The 10,895-nt window shown below is 50.8% G+C and overlaps 1 protein-coding gene across 2 annotated transcripts; it reads right to left on the minus strand.

The window, feature by feature from the left end:
• Nucleotides 1-1,378: 1,378 nt before the first annotated feature.
• ism2b (isthmin 2b) lies at nt 1,379-10,868 on the minus strand. 2 transcript variants are annotated; one of them, XM_052052337.1, is made up of 6 exons: nt 9,779-10,868; nt 5,715-5,963; nt 4,527-4,848; nt 2,292-2,432; nt 2,142-2,210; nt 1,379-2,062 (listed from the first exon to the last, which is right to left on the minus strand). In XM_052052337.1, the coding sequence occupies exons 1-6, from the start codon at nt 9,887-9,889 to the stop codon at nt 1,545-1,547; spliced, it is 1,410 nt and encodes a 469-aa protein (XP_051908297.1). In that variant the 5' UTR covers nt 9,890-10,868; the 3' UTR covers nt 1,379-1,544. The 2 variants fall into 2 exon arrangements, with proteins under 2 accessions (XP_051908297.1, XP_051908299.1); XM_052052339.1 differs by having other exon boundaries at nt 2,292-2,429; nt 9,779-10,867.
• Between the last annotated feature and the right edge of the window lie 27 nt (nt 10,869-10,895).

A 10,895-nucleotide genomic window follows, 5' to 3' on the forward strand; every position in this document is an offset into this window, starting at 1 on the left:
AGTCCCCCCCCCCGTGGTTTTTATGGTCGTTAGCAGGTAGGACGCCGACCGAAGTTTTCCCCACCACTAATCTAACTGCTTGAGACTTGATGTAGCCAAGTATGCGTTTATACGTCGACTACTCGGTGAAAAAAAAAGACCGCGTCGAGTTATTTTTTCCAACGTACGTCAGGCAAAGAGCCCCATTAGTTCTCATCAAGGGGAGAGAGCGACGTACAAACCGCAGGGTCACAGATCATTAAGCGCGAACAACCCAACCCCTCCCCACAGAAGAGCCTGTTTCTTGAACTTTAGCATTTTCAAGTGCGGAAAGAAGCAATGGCGGCTAAAGCATGATCAATGCACTTTTTTATATTTATATATATATATATATATATTTCTTCAGTATCATTTCAACAACAAAAAAAAAAGCTTTGCAGTACAACACAAACACAGATGGATGAAGCAATGCAAAAGTTCTTCACTTTTTTCTTTTTTTTTTTTTTCGAATGCGGTGCCTTCATGTCAGTCCAACACGTGCACCGTGTTTGATAGCTTAAAAATAAAAAGAAAGAGAGCGATCAGACAAATAAATACTGTACAAGACCATCGATGTCAAACGAGACTCAGAAACCACAAAAGTGATCATGCTTTTTGTCCATATTAACACTTGATCGGGCCGTCTTTGCAATATCCGTTCATCAATAAATCTTTTGCATTTTTATATACAGTACAGACCTTAAATAAAGTGCCTTCCGTTTCAGATCAGTTCCTGAAGAAAAAAAAAAAGGGGGGGTGGGGGGATTTGGAGCCAGCATCTACAGAAGTAGATCAGATAGAAAGGAACATTGAGCAACCGAGGGTGTGTGTGTGTGTGTGTGTGTTTGAGCAGGAACAGGAACGTCCTTTCTGTCTGATCACTGCAATCGAGCGCACGTCCGAACGAAAAGCGTCTTCTGATCTGGATGAGCCACGCCTGATACCGCCGTCTTCTTACCGGGTCCAACTCTCGAGGTAAACGGACGACATTTTTTTTTTTTTTTCATGGCACTTACTTTTGGAGTCCCCCTGAGAACGTGGTCGAGCAAGGGTCCCCAACTCCGGTCCTCGCCGAGACCCATCCTGCACACGTTTTGGATGCCATCAGGTGTGCTGGAGGACGGGAAATATCTCAAACCTGCAGGCTATGGGCCGTTCGAGGACTGGAATTGGTGACCCCCTTGCGGTAGAGTCGATTTGTGCGCGTATGTACCTTATATCGATATACGTACCTACGTACACGCCCACGCCGTATGTATGGAATTAAGAGTGTAGCAGCATTTGTTGCGAGTCAAACCAGTCTGTACGTCTTCGTCCCCTTGTGCCGAGACTAACGCGGAGCACGATCGGGATCTTGTCGTCCGTGTATAAGGTGCTCCAATTTTCTTCCTTCAAAGGGAGCCTGTCGTGAGGAGATCGGGGAAGGTATTCTCTTGGTGATACGTGACAACGGTTACGCGGCATGCAGCGGGACACACACTACATGATGTTGTTTCAAGGTAGGCCGTCGTTTTGGCTGCGGTCCGTCAGTACTCCCGGGCCTCCTCCAACTCGTTCATGAAGACGTCTTCGCGGGGGTTCTCCGGACACTCGAGGCCGTTATTGGGCGGCCGCACGACATGGAAGCGGCTCCAGTCGCCCTTGCACAGGATCCAAGGCAGCACGTCCACTTTGAAGTGCAGCTCCGGCGAGAACTCGGTGCTGATCAAGTCGGGCATGCCGGCGCCTTTGCCCCTGGTGATGAGGCGCCCGCGGTCGTCGTAGCAACAGTGCTGCGCCGCCAAGGTGGACGAGTCGCCGGAGAGCGCCGAGCGGATGCAGCCGCGGGCCGAGGGCTTGTAGATGTCCAGGCGCTCCTTGGGGCCGCTGGCGTCGCGCCATCGGAACGTCCGTCCGCGAGAGTCGTCGCGGACGCTGACCACCGTGTACGCCGCCTCGGAGGGGAAGGAGCAGGGGCAGCTGGGCAGCTCCAGGAACGCCTGGCGCAGGTACCTCTGGAGAAAGTCGCTCTTGCAGTTCAGCCACTTTTCGCAGCTGTCCGCATCTGCGAGCCGAGAGGATGCCGGTCACAATTGAAGAGACCGGCCATTGGGAACAAACGAGTATCGCCCGCGCTAACTGACCCGTTCCGAAGGGCTCGGTGCCGTTCTCCATGTCGAAAGGGAACGGCTCCACCACCGTGTTGACTTCACCTGCGGAGCAAAGAGAGCGCTTGCAGTCAAACGCTCAAAAATGTCACCGCGTGCCTTTTTTTTTTTGTGACGCAATCTCACCGGGACATGGTTGCAGGTCGCACTTGGAGGCTTCCGTCAGAGTGCAAGAGTAGCCGCACGACTTGGTCCTCTTCCTCTCGCCGGGTCCGCACGTGACCGAACAAGGAGACCACGGAGTCCACTCGTCAGTCTCCTTCTCTGCTGGAGTCGCAAACAGAAACTCAGACCAACGCTTGGCCGTGCGAGCTGTGCCATACCGAGCGTTTGAGGTTTCGGCGACATTATAATTGACACGTTGACAGGAGCGAAGATGAGAGCGGCTTGGCGGTGGAAAACAATCTATAAAAAGGATTCGTGGAGACCGCCAAGCCAAACCTTTTCAAATTTTGTCTCGCGGTGTACTCGACGTGCACTTGAGCGGCGGAAGGCGGAACGCGTTCAAAGTTAACCGGGCCATTCCATCGACGTGACCGTTTTCTCTTGATCTAACCTTTCCCATAACCGAGCCAAATTCTTTTCGAGAGCCCCGAAGCGAAATTAGAGAGAGAGAAAAGCCGCGCGGTGGCTCTCCGGGTCGGCGCCGCGTTTTTTTTGTGGTGTTAATAACGGCGAAAACAAGCCGCTCTTGATTAAAGGCGAAGCGGGCGCAGAAATACCAGCTTGGGTGTAGCGTGCGTCCAATTTGACTTTGTGGGCGTCGCCACCTCGCCATGTGGGCCGTACGGGAACGAGGTCTCGGGAGCGTCTTAATTACAGAAGCTGCTGTGGCAGGCATCCTTGATTTATATGCGCTCTGTCTTTAGAAGTGACCACTTAATGGGCATTGTTGCCTCTGGCTGGCGCATTGTGCGTGTGTGTGTGTGTGTGTGTGTGTGTGTGTGTGTGTGTGTTGTCACAGCGAGCGAGATGTTTACAGGCCAAACATGTTTTTTGGCTACCTGCTTCAGCGAGATGCCACAACAAAAAAATTCAAATCTTTCCCTGCTATTTGTGCGTTGGGACACTGCCCCCCCCCCCCCCTCCGCGACCCCCCGAGGCAGGCAAATGGCTTGGCGCTTTTCGACGACATACGCTTTTTGCCTCTCGTGACACTCGAGTACAGTTTCCTTGCTATTTGTGCGTTGGGACACTGACCCCCCCCCCCCGACCCCCCCGAGGCAGGCAAATGGTTGGGCGCTTTTCGACGACATACGCTTTTTGCCTCTCGTGACACTCGAGTACAGTTTCCTTGCTATTTGTGCGTTGGGACACTGACCCCCCCCCCCTCGACCCCCCCGAAGCAGGCAAATGGCATGGCGCTTTTCGACGACATACGCTTTTTGCCTCTCGTGACACTCGAGTACAGTTTCCCTGCTATTTGTGCGTTGGGACACTGCCCCCCCCCCCGACCCCCCCAAGGCAGGCGAATGGCTGGGCGCTTTTCGACGACATACGCTTTTTGCCTCTCGTGACACTCAAGTACAGTTTCCTTGCTATTTGTGCGTTGGGACACTGACCCCCCCCCCCCCCCCCGACCCCCCCGAAGCAGGCAAATGGCATGGCGCTTTTCGACGACATACGCTTTTTGCCTCTCGTGACACTCGAGTACAGTTTCCTTGCTATTTGTGCGTTGGGACACTGACCCCCCCCCCCCCCTCGACCCCCCCGAAGCAGGCAAATGGCTGGGCGCTTTTCGACGACATACGCTTTTTGCCTCTCGTGACACTCGAGTACAGTATGTGTACGAGCTGACACGACATTTTCAGGCAAAACAGACGGGGGGGGGGGGGGGGGGGGGGGGGGTAGCTGGAGAAGTTATGTGGAACCCAGCACCCCCCCCCCTTTTTGGAAATTCTTGAACTGGCTCAAAAGGCTGAGCGGCGGAGGGCAGCGAGGGCCGTTGGGATCGCTGGGGGAGCCCGTGGGGACCCGGGCAAGGATGAAAGGCCCATCGGAATGGCCCCTGTCAGTCTGCGTTCCCAATGCGCCCTCTAATTGTCCACAAAGCAGAGGGCTGTTTTGTCTCTGGGAACAGTGGCCGCCTCACGCTGCCATTAGCGAGCGCATCGGAGGCTTCTTCAAAAGGCGACCATCGCGACCAGTGTCGACTTCAAAGCGGCCCAGAAGCCGCGATGTTTGGATGGTCCAGCGCTCGTCCCGCCTCGCACGCCGACATTGTTTGCCGCTCTGGGACCGTTTGTCGCGCAAGCCTTCCCAAAACCACTTGTCCGTTCCCATCATCCAGCTTCCTCTTTGTCCAAATGTCCAAAATATCGCCTTAATACGTTTCGTTTTGTCAAGAATGCAGACACTCACCATAATAGGTCTGTAGCGGATCCCATCCTTCGTTCCAGTAATTGCCCCAATCGCCGCCGACGCCGCTGAGAGAAGGCTCCTCGCTGCTGTAGAGAGCATAATCGTCCTCCTCTTCTTCGCCGGTTTCCTCTATGGTCGCTCGGCTGTTGCCGTCCTCGCCGGAGTCGGTGTAGCTCCAGAAAAGAGGCCAGAAAAGCTTCTTCCCTCCCAGCCAGTCGACCGAGGAAGAGGGCGAGGACGAAGAGGACGCTATCCAGTCGTTGTCCTTGGCCAGGTCCATCTCGACCTCCATCTGAGGGTCATCCACCACCTCGATGGTGACCTGCATCGAGACGACATATACGACAAATCTAACGCACCTTCATCCGATTGGCTCAGTCATCGTGAAAACGTTAAGCCGAGTCATGAGACGGAAAAGGCTTCCGAAGCGGCTCGGGGAGCCGATCCCCGTTGAAGTCACATCACACCACGCAGCCACTTCCTTGTTTTTTTTGCGCCACTTTTCACAGTCTAGAATTTGAAAATCGCTTCGCCTCGACGCGTCATCGGGGAAGTTCAAGCGCATGAGTGAGTGTCGAGCTTCACCTGTCACGATGCCGTCACGAGAAATGAAGCGTCCGATGACGACATCGTCAGGCATCCCCCAACCGGCGTCGGATGCGCGCAAACCAGCCAGACGTGAGCATTTAGGCACTTGAAATCATCCCCTCAAGGCGAGAATGTGAGCATTTGTTCCGAGCGACTACTTTCTCATTACCGCAGTGAGTCACCTTCGATGCGACGGTGCGGATGGAAAGAGTCAGGATGGGCAAGCGACTTTTTGGTTCGCGTTATTTGACAGTCGAGGATAAAACGGGACGAATGGCATTTGTGCCGCTTCACCACGTCCGCCTGCGCTACTTACGTTTCCAATTACGCTGTTGTCGTGCTGCACGTCGACGCATTTTGGAAGTGTTCATCAAAACACTTCCAAAAAAAATCAAGAAAAAAGGGTTTGTTCTTGATTTTACTGTTTGGTGCTTTCTACCGCCTTTTATTAACGATTTGTCTTACTGTTTATTGTGCATGTTAAATTGCTCCGCGTACAGCACTTTGTATGCAGCGATGGCTGTTTGAAAGTGCTCGAGAAATACTCTTGACTTGACTTGAAAAAGGAATCATCATCGTCCGGGAATCAACTGAACTCACCTGTATGTTGGGGTTTTGGGAGTTCAAATCGGCGTTCGCCAGGTCTGGGAAGTTCTTCAAATCCAGGATGAAGGGCTTGGTCTCCTCCTCGGGTTCTGGCTGAGGCAGGACGCCGACGGAGCGGTGCTGAGGGTGGCTCCATTTTCTCTGATGGCCGTGGGGCTCCGGCACACTTTGCACCTGGTTCTGCTTCTCCAAGGCATCGGGATCATACTGGATCCCGCCGCTGGGAAGCGGGTGGCCGTGACCCTGACGGAGCACAGAGAGAGGAAAAGCGCCCGATGTGTGAACGATTGTCAGCATTCAGGATTCATTTCAGTGGCTATATCAAATATTAGCGAATATACCCCCCAAGGACACGCTCACGACGTTGACATGAAATGGCATTTTCATCACAATGATCTGAATCCCGATGATTTCTTTTTCAGGAGCAATGTGAAAAATGCCGGTGCCGATTGCTCCTCAGAGACCCCGAGGCATCCGTCTCACCAGCCAAGTGACTAAACGGCCTTCGTGTATTTCATTCTTTTTTTTTTTTCCCATAACAGTCATGGCATGCAGGCCTCGGACAAAGAGGGGTCTGTGCCAGAACGATCCTCTTTTAGCTTTAATGAGAGGGCCTGGGAGGCGTGAGACCCCCGCGCTTGTGTATGTGCCCGCAGCTACGTCCGCCACTTATTTTAACCTTAGCGGAAGAATGAGAGGACGAGAATAGAATCAATGACAATCACAATTCCGCAACGATTCATTTGTGCTACATTGAAAAATAAAATGCCGGAGAACCGACGTACTGTACATTTGCCAGTAGATCACCCCCCCCCCCACCCACAAACCCCCCCACCCCCTTCCCCTGTTAATTTAGATCTTTGTCATTGTGAGCACACAAAACTGACTCAAACATATGAGGGGAATGGAATTTGAAGATTGTACCAGTTTGTGGCCTACATAGGCCTACATAGTTGAGGGGGGGGGGGCTACGAAAGGCTGCGTTAATGACCAAATGGACGCTGATTTATCGTCATGGCATCTAGAACAGGTCGTACTTTCTACTCAGTGCCTGTGATTGTCCCATAAAGCGGTTCACGTGGAGGGTCAAATGCAAGCATTTGAAGACAAAAAGCCTGTTTAGTGAACAATCTTGTCAAGCATGATGAATGGCACACGAACAGAAGCCCCCCCCCCCCCCCCCCCTCCGCAAATTTGGCATCACGGTTTATGGTCGTCATGCACGGTAGAACTACAAATTCAGATCAAATGTTGATCTCTCTCTCTCCCTCCGCACCTTCCTTCATTTCAGTAATCTGATTTGCCAACTGAGCTCCCATTCTAATTCGAAGCAAACACATCAAAATTCTATTTGATTCCAAGCAATTCTTATTGTCGTAAAGTTCTAAAAAAAAAACAAAAAAAAACGTGAGGTGCTTCCTGCTCCTTTCTCATGCAATGGACTCATCCAGCTTGAGTCAAGAGGTGAGTCGCAAAACAAACACGTTGCCGCATCGCGAGGAAATCAAAGCCAAATGGAGCAGAGAAGGTGAGAGAAAAACAAACGCGTTTCTCCAGAGCCACCAAAGTCTTCCACGATTTCACCGCGACACTAAAACGTTACCGTTCCGCAGCAAGAGCCACACACAAGCTCCTGCCAGTCGCAATATAGCACCGCTCAAGTGTCAACTGTGGAGATAAACGGTGCAGATGAAGTGACACAAGTGACGCTTTTCATCATCAAGATGCATTCCGGCGATCAAAATGGTAAACAAAATGGATTCGTGTTCTTCGCAATTAGAGGATGACATATTTTTTACATCGCCAGGAAGGATTAAGGAGAAATTCCGTAAATGCACACTTCAGGCGATGATCAGTAATATTCAAAGAGGGGGGTCTGCGTCGCAGTGGGAATGGCCAATCAAAGCGACTCTTCTCCTTCCCATTCAATGTGATGCAGCCTTGACGTGGCGGCTCAAATTGCACATTAACCCGGCGGTTTAAAAAAATGTAGCGCCAAGTATTTGGACAAATCAAGGCCTCCTTTCGAAATCCCTCTGGCCACAATTACTTAGCGGTTATGAACATTGCGTCACTGTCAAAGCTGTCTACTCGCACCCCTCTTATCTTCACACCTTTCACATCTACGGAGCCACATGCGAGCCTGCATGCTTTCACGTCTTGCTCATCCCATCCCGCTCCACATCTGGATCCTGTGTTCTTTTACATTGTATATCATCCTCTTCCTCCCCCCCTCGTCTTCTGTGATCCTTCTTTCCTCCTCCATTCTGATCAAAGGCACAAAGGCTGACGCCATGCGGTGTGTTTAACAGGAACGCCGTATGGATGCAGTCGGGGGGCCTCTGCCTGGCCTCAAGACAGCGTCTCGCCTCACCCAAACCTTGTTTGAGGGATTCAGGCGAAAGGTGGCAAAACTACTCTCACTTTCCGAATATGAGTCAAAGCGCAGAAAGTTGTGTCAAAAATTGTTATATTGCTATATAAATAAGCATGTATTGTATTGTATTGTATTGTTTCTTAAAGCGTGATACCAATGCCGCATAGATGCTATTTGTAAGCCCGTCTATCTTATGTGTTAGCATTAAGCTAGCTGACTTAAAGCTAGCTTAATGCTTTTTTTTGGGGGGGGGGGTGGATTCTGACTTTGTGTTAAGTTCCTAGAAATGTATTTGAAGACACACCCAGGTCAGAGAAAGGAATTGAAGATGGGATGAGTCCAGCAAACGTTGAGGTGAGAGATAAAATCGGAACCTTGAAGCGTGTGTAAGAAGCTGAGCAGCGAGGCAGCTTTGATTTCTGTGCATGCACATATCAAAGGGCTCTGTACTTGGCTCTTTCCAAACCATTACCGAAGAACAATAAACCGTTGCCCCGCCCCCTTTGATCCCAATAGGGCAAAAAGTGAAAACAAACGGATGGCAGAATCAGGGCAAGGTCGTAGAGGTCAGGATGGGAAAACAGACAAGGGCAACAGATCTCAATAATCGACTCAACACGCTTCCTCTTGTGTTATTAGGGAGGAGCGGAAAGAGGAGGGGGGGGGGGGGGGACCCCAAAACAGGAAATTCCACATTAACACACACACACACACACAAAAAAAAGGCTAACGTAAACAATCGGATGAATGACACTTGACCCGAATTGCAGTGCGACAGATTCAGAGGAGTGGCCTTATTCTGGTTACATAAGCATATCGTTCCTGGGCTCCCACTTTACTCGGCTTGCCCTCCTCCTCTTCCTCCTCCTCTTTCCTCTATTAATCTCTCCATCCAGCACTTAGGGACACACACCCAGTTGGGTCAGACTGAAGGTACAAATGCAGCCTTTTTTGGGGGGGCAGTGGGGGCAACAGAGCATCCATGGGAGGCCACACAAGAAGGAGCGTCAACTGAACCCTGACACAAACACACTTTGATCCAAAGAGCTCCACGTGCAACAAAAGCGCTCGGCAATGGCGCGCCGAGCAGCTAAAATGGATGTGTTTGTACGCGTGCAAGAAAAAAAAACCGATGTACACATTTAGAGTTGAGCGAAGGCAAACTTTGCCGTACATGCTAAGAGAGCTGAAACATTGGCGGGAGTCAGTGGACCGTGATGGAATCTCTCAGCGGAGCGAATTTGAATACATTTGATCTTTTTGCCTGTTCGAAAGGAAAAGCGGAACAAATATCGGCATACTCCGTTTTATTCTAAAGTGAAGAAGAAAGAAAGACAGTGGAAAGATGAATATTATTTGCGACAAATAATTATTATTTATTTACAGTAGTTTTGCCACGAACAGGAAGAAAAATTTAAATTCTCATCCATACAATGAGACGCGATTGGCTCTGATGAACTTATTTATGAATTCATGATTGGATTAAAAAAAAAGTTTTCATTTCTACTCAAAAGCATGACATTATCAATTGACAGTGCAGAAAAAAAAGTGCCGGTCCATAACATCCCAGGAAATAGGCCAAAATGTGATGGATGGAGAGAGAGATATCGATAGATATCTAAATAAAGTGCTGCCGGGACGTTTTCGACTTGAGAAAACTTGCAGAAAGTGTCAATCGTACCTTGTGAGCAGCATTCCTGTGTCTGCTTGGGAATCCCGTGGCCAAGCTCAGCAGCAGCATGGACAACATGACGAGCGACATCTGAACTCTCCTCACGACCTCCTGACGCATCTTCTTGGTGGACAAGGTTCTTGTGAAAACGTCCCCCCCGCCCCCTTGCCCCCGCCCAAAGTATTCAGAGGTCCTTTTTTTTCTCTCTCTTTCTGTGGCTAAACTCGACGCGCGTTCGCCGTCTGCCAATCGCCGCGTCGGCGCGCTGACAACTTGGAAGTTAAGCGGAGTTTCGGGCGAGCCAAAAGTGCGGCGTTTAATGAAGATGCGCACGCGTGTTGTCCATATGTGTCACCGGCTGCGTGTGCGTGTGGCGGCTGCAGTTCAACGCCTCTCAGCCCCATAAAACCACGCGGCCCCGGCGCGGCTTTTAAGTAGGAGCAACAAAGGAGCCAGATCACCTCACGCAGAAATCTCCCCGTCCGCACCGGCGACCGCTTATTCGACTACTTTAAACCGTGAGTCACTCCGACGTGGGTGGGTGGCTTGTTTTCTTCCGACGCACGGACATCTGGAGCTCGGGGTTTGCGGCGCGTCTACGCAAACTGTCTGACGCGTGAATCCACGACGCCGTCGACGTTCATCCGCTGGAGCGCTTCGAGTGGGTACGAGCGCGCGTGCGTGCGTGCGTGAATGCGCGCGCGCGCCGCTCAGCCATCCGATGTCGCTCAACGTACATTCTGACGCACGCGGTTTACTGGGCCGAAACTCTGGAAGTGGGGGGGGGGGGGGGGTGCTCATTACCAACAGTTGTGCGTGTGTGTGGTGGGAAGTAACGAATGACGATAACTTTGTCGCTCAAGTAGATTGCGTTCTTTAAGACTATTTCTCTCTTTTTTTTAAACAGATTTCTGTACTTTTTGTTTTCGGATGACTTTTTAAAATGTATTTTTACATGTACTATTTTCCCCCCACTACTTTGTCAAAATAGACCAGCGCTGCCTAAGTGACCTCGAAAAGAGTAACTTTCTAACTAATTTTGACGCCATTTCCATCTTGAAAACGCAAAACGTCTCGACTTCCTTCATTGGTATGTACACCAGTGGCGGAACTAGAGTTTTATCCT

The sequence above is a fragment of the Hippocampus zosterae genome, chromosome 19 (assembly GCF_025434085.1).
Source record: "Hippocampus zosterae strain Florida chromosome 19, ASM2543408v3, whole genome shotgun sequence".
Classification (NCBI taxonomy): domain Eukaryota; kingdom Metazoa; phylum Chordata; class Actinopteri; order Syngnathiformes; family Syngnathidae; genus Hippocampus; species Hippocampus zosterae.

Bases quoted from the DNA above. Each gene is read 5' to 3' on its own strand.
- ism2b (XM_052052337.1), bottom strand. From the start codon at position 9,889: ATGCGTCAGGAGGTCGTGAGGAGAGTTCAGATGTCGCTCGTCATGTTG. The intron at 5,964-9,778 runs GTACGATTGACA...GTGCTCCGTCAG, and splicing joins ACAGGAATGCTGCTCACAAG to GGTCACGGCCACCCGCTTCC. The intron at 2,211-2,291 runs GTGAGATTGCGT...TTTGCTCCGCAG, and splicing joins CGACCTGCAACCATGTCCCG to GTGAAGTCAACACGGTGGTG.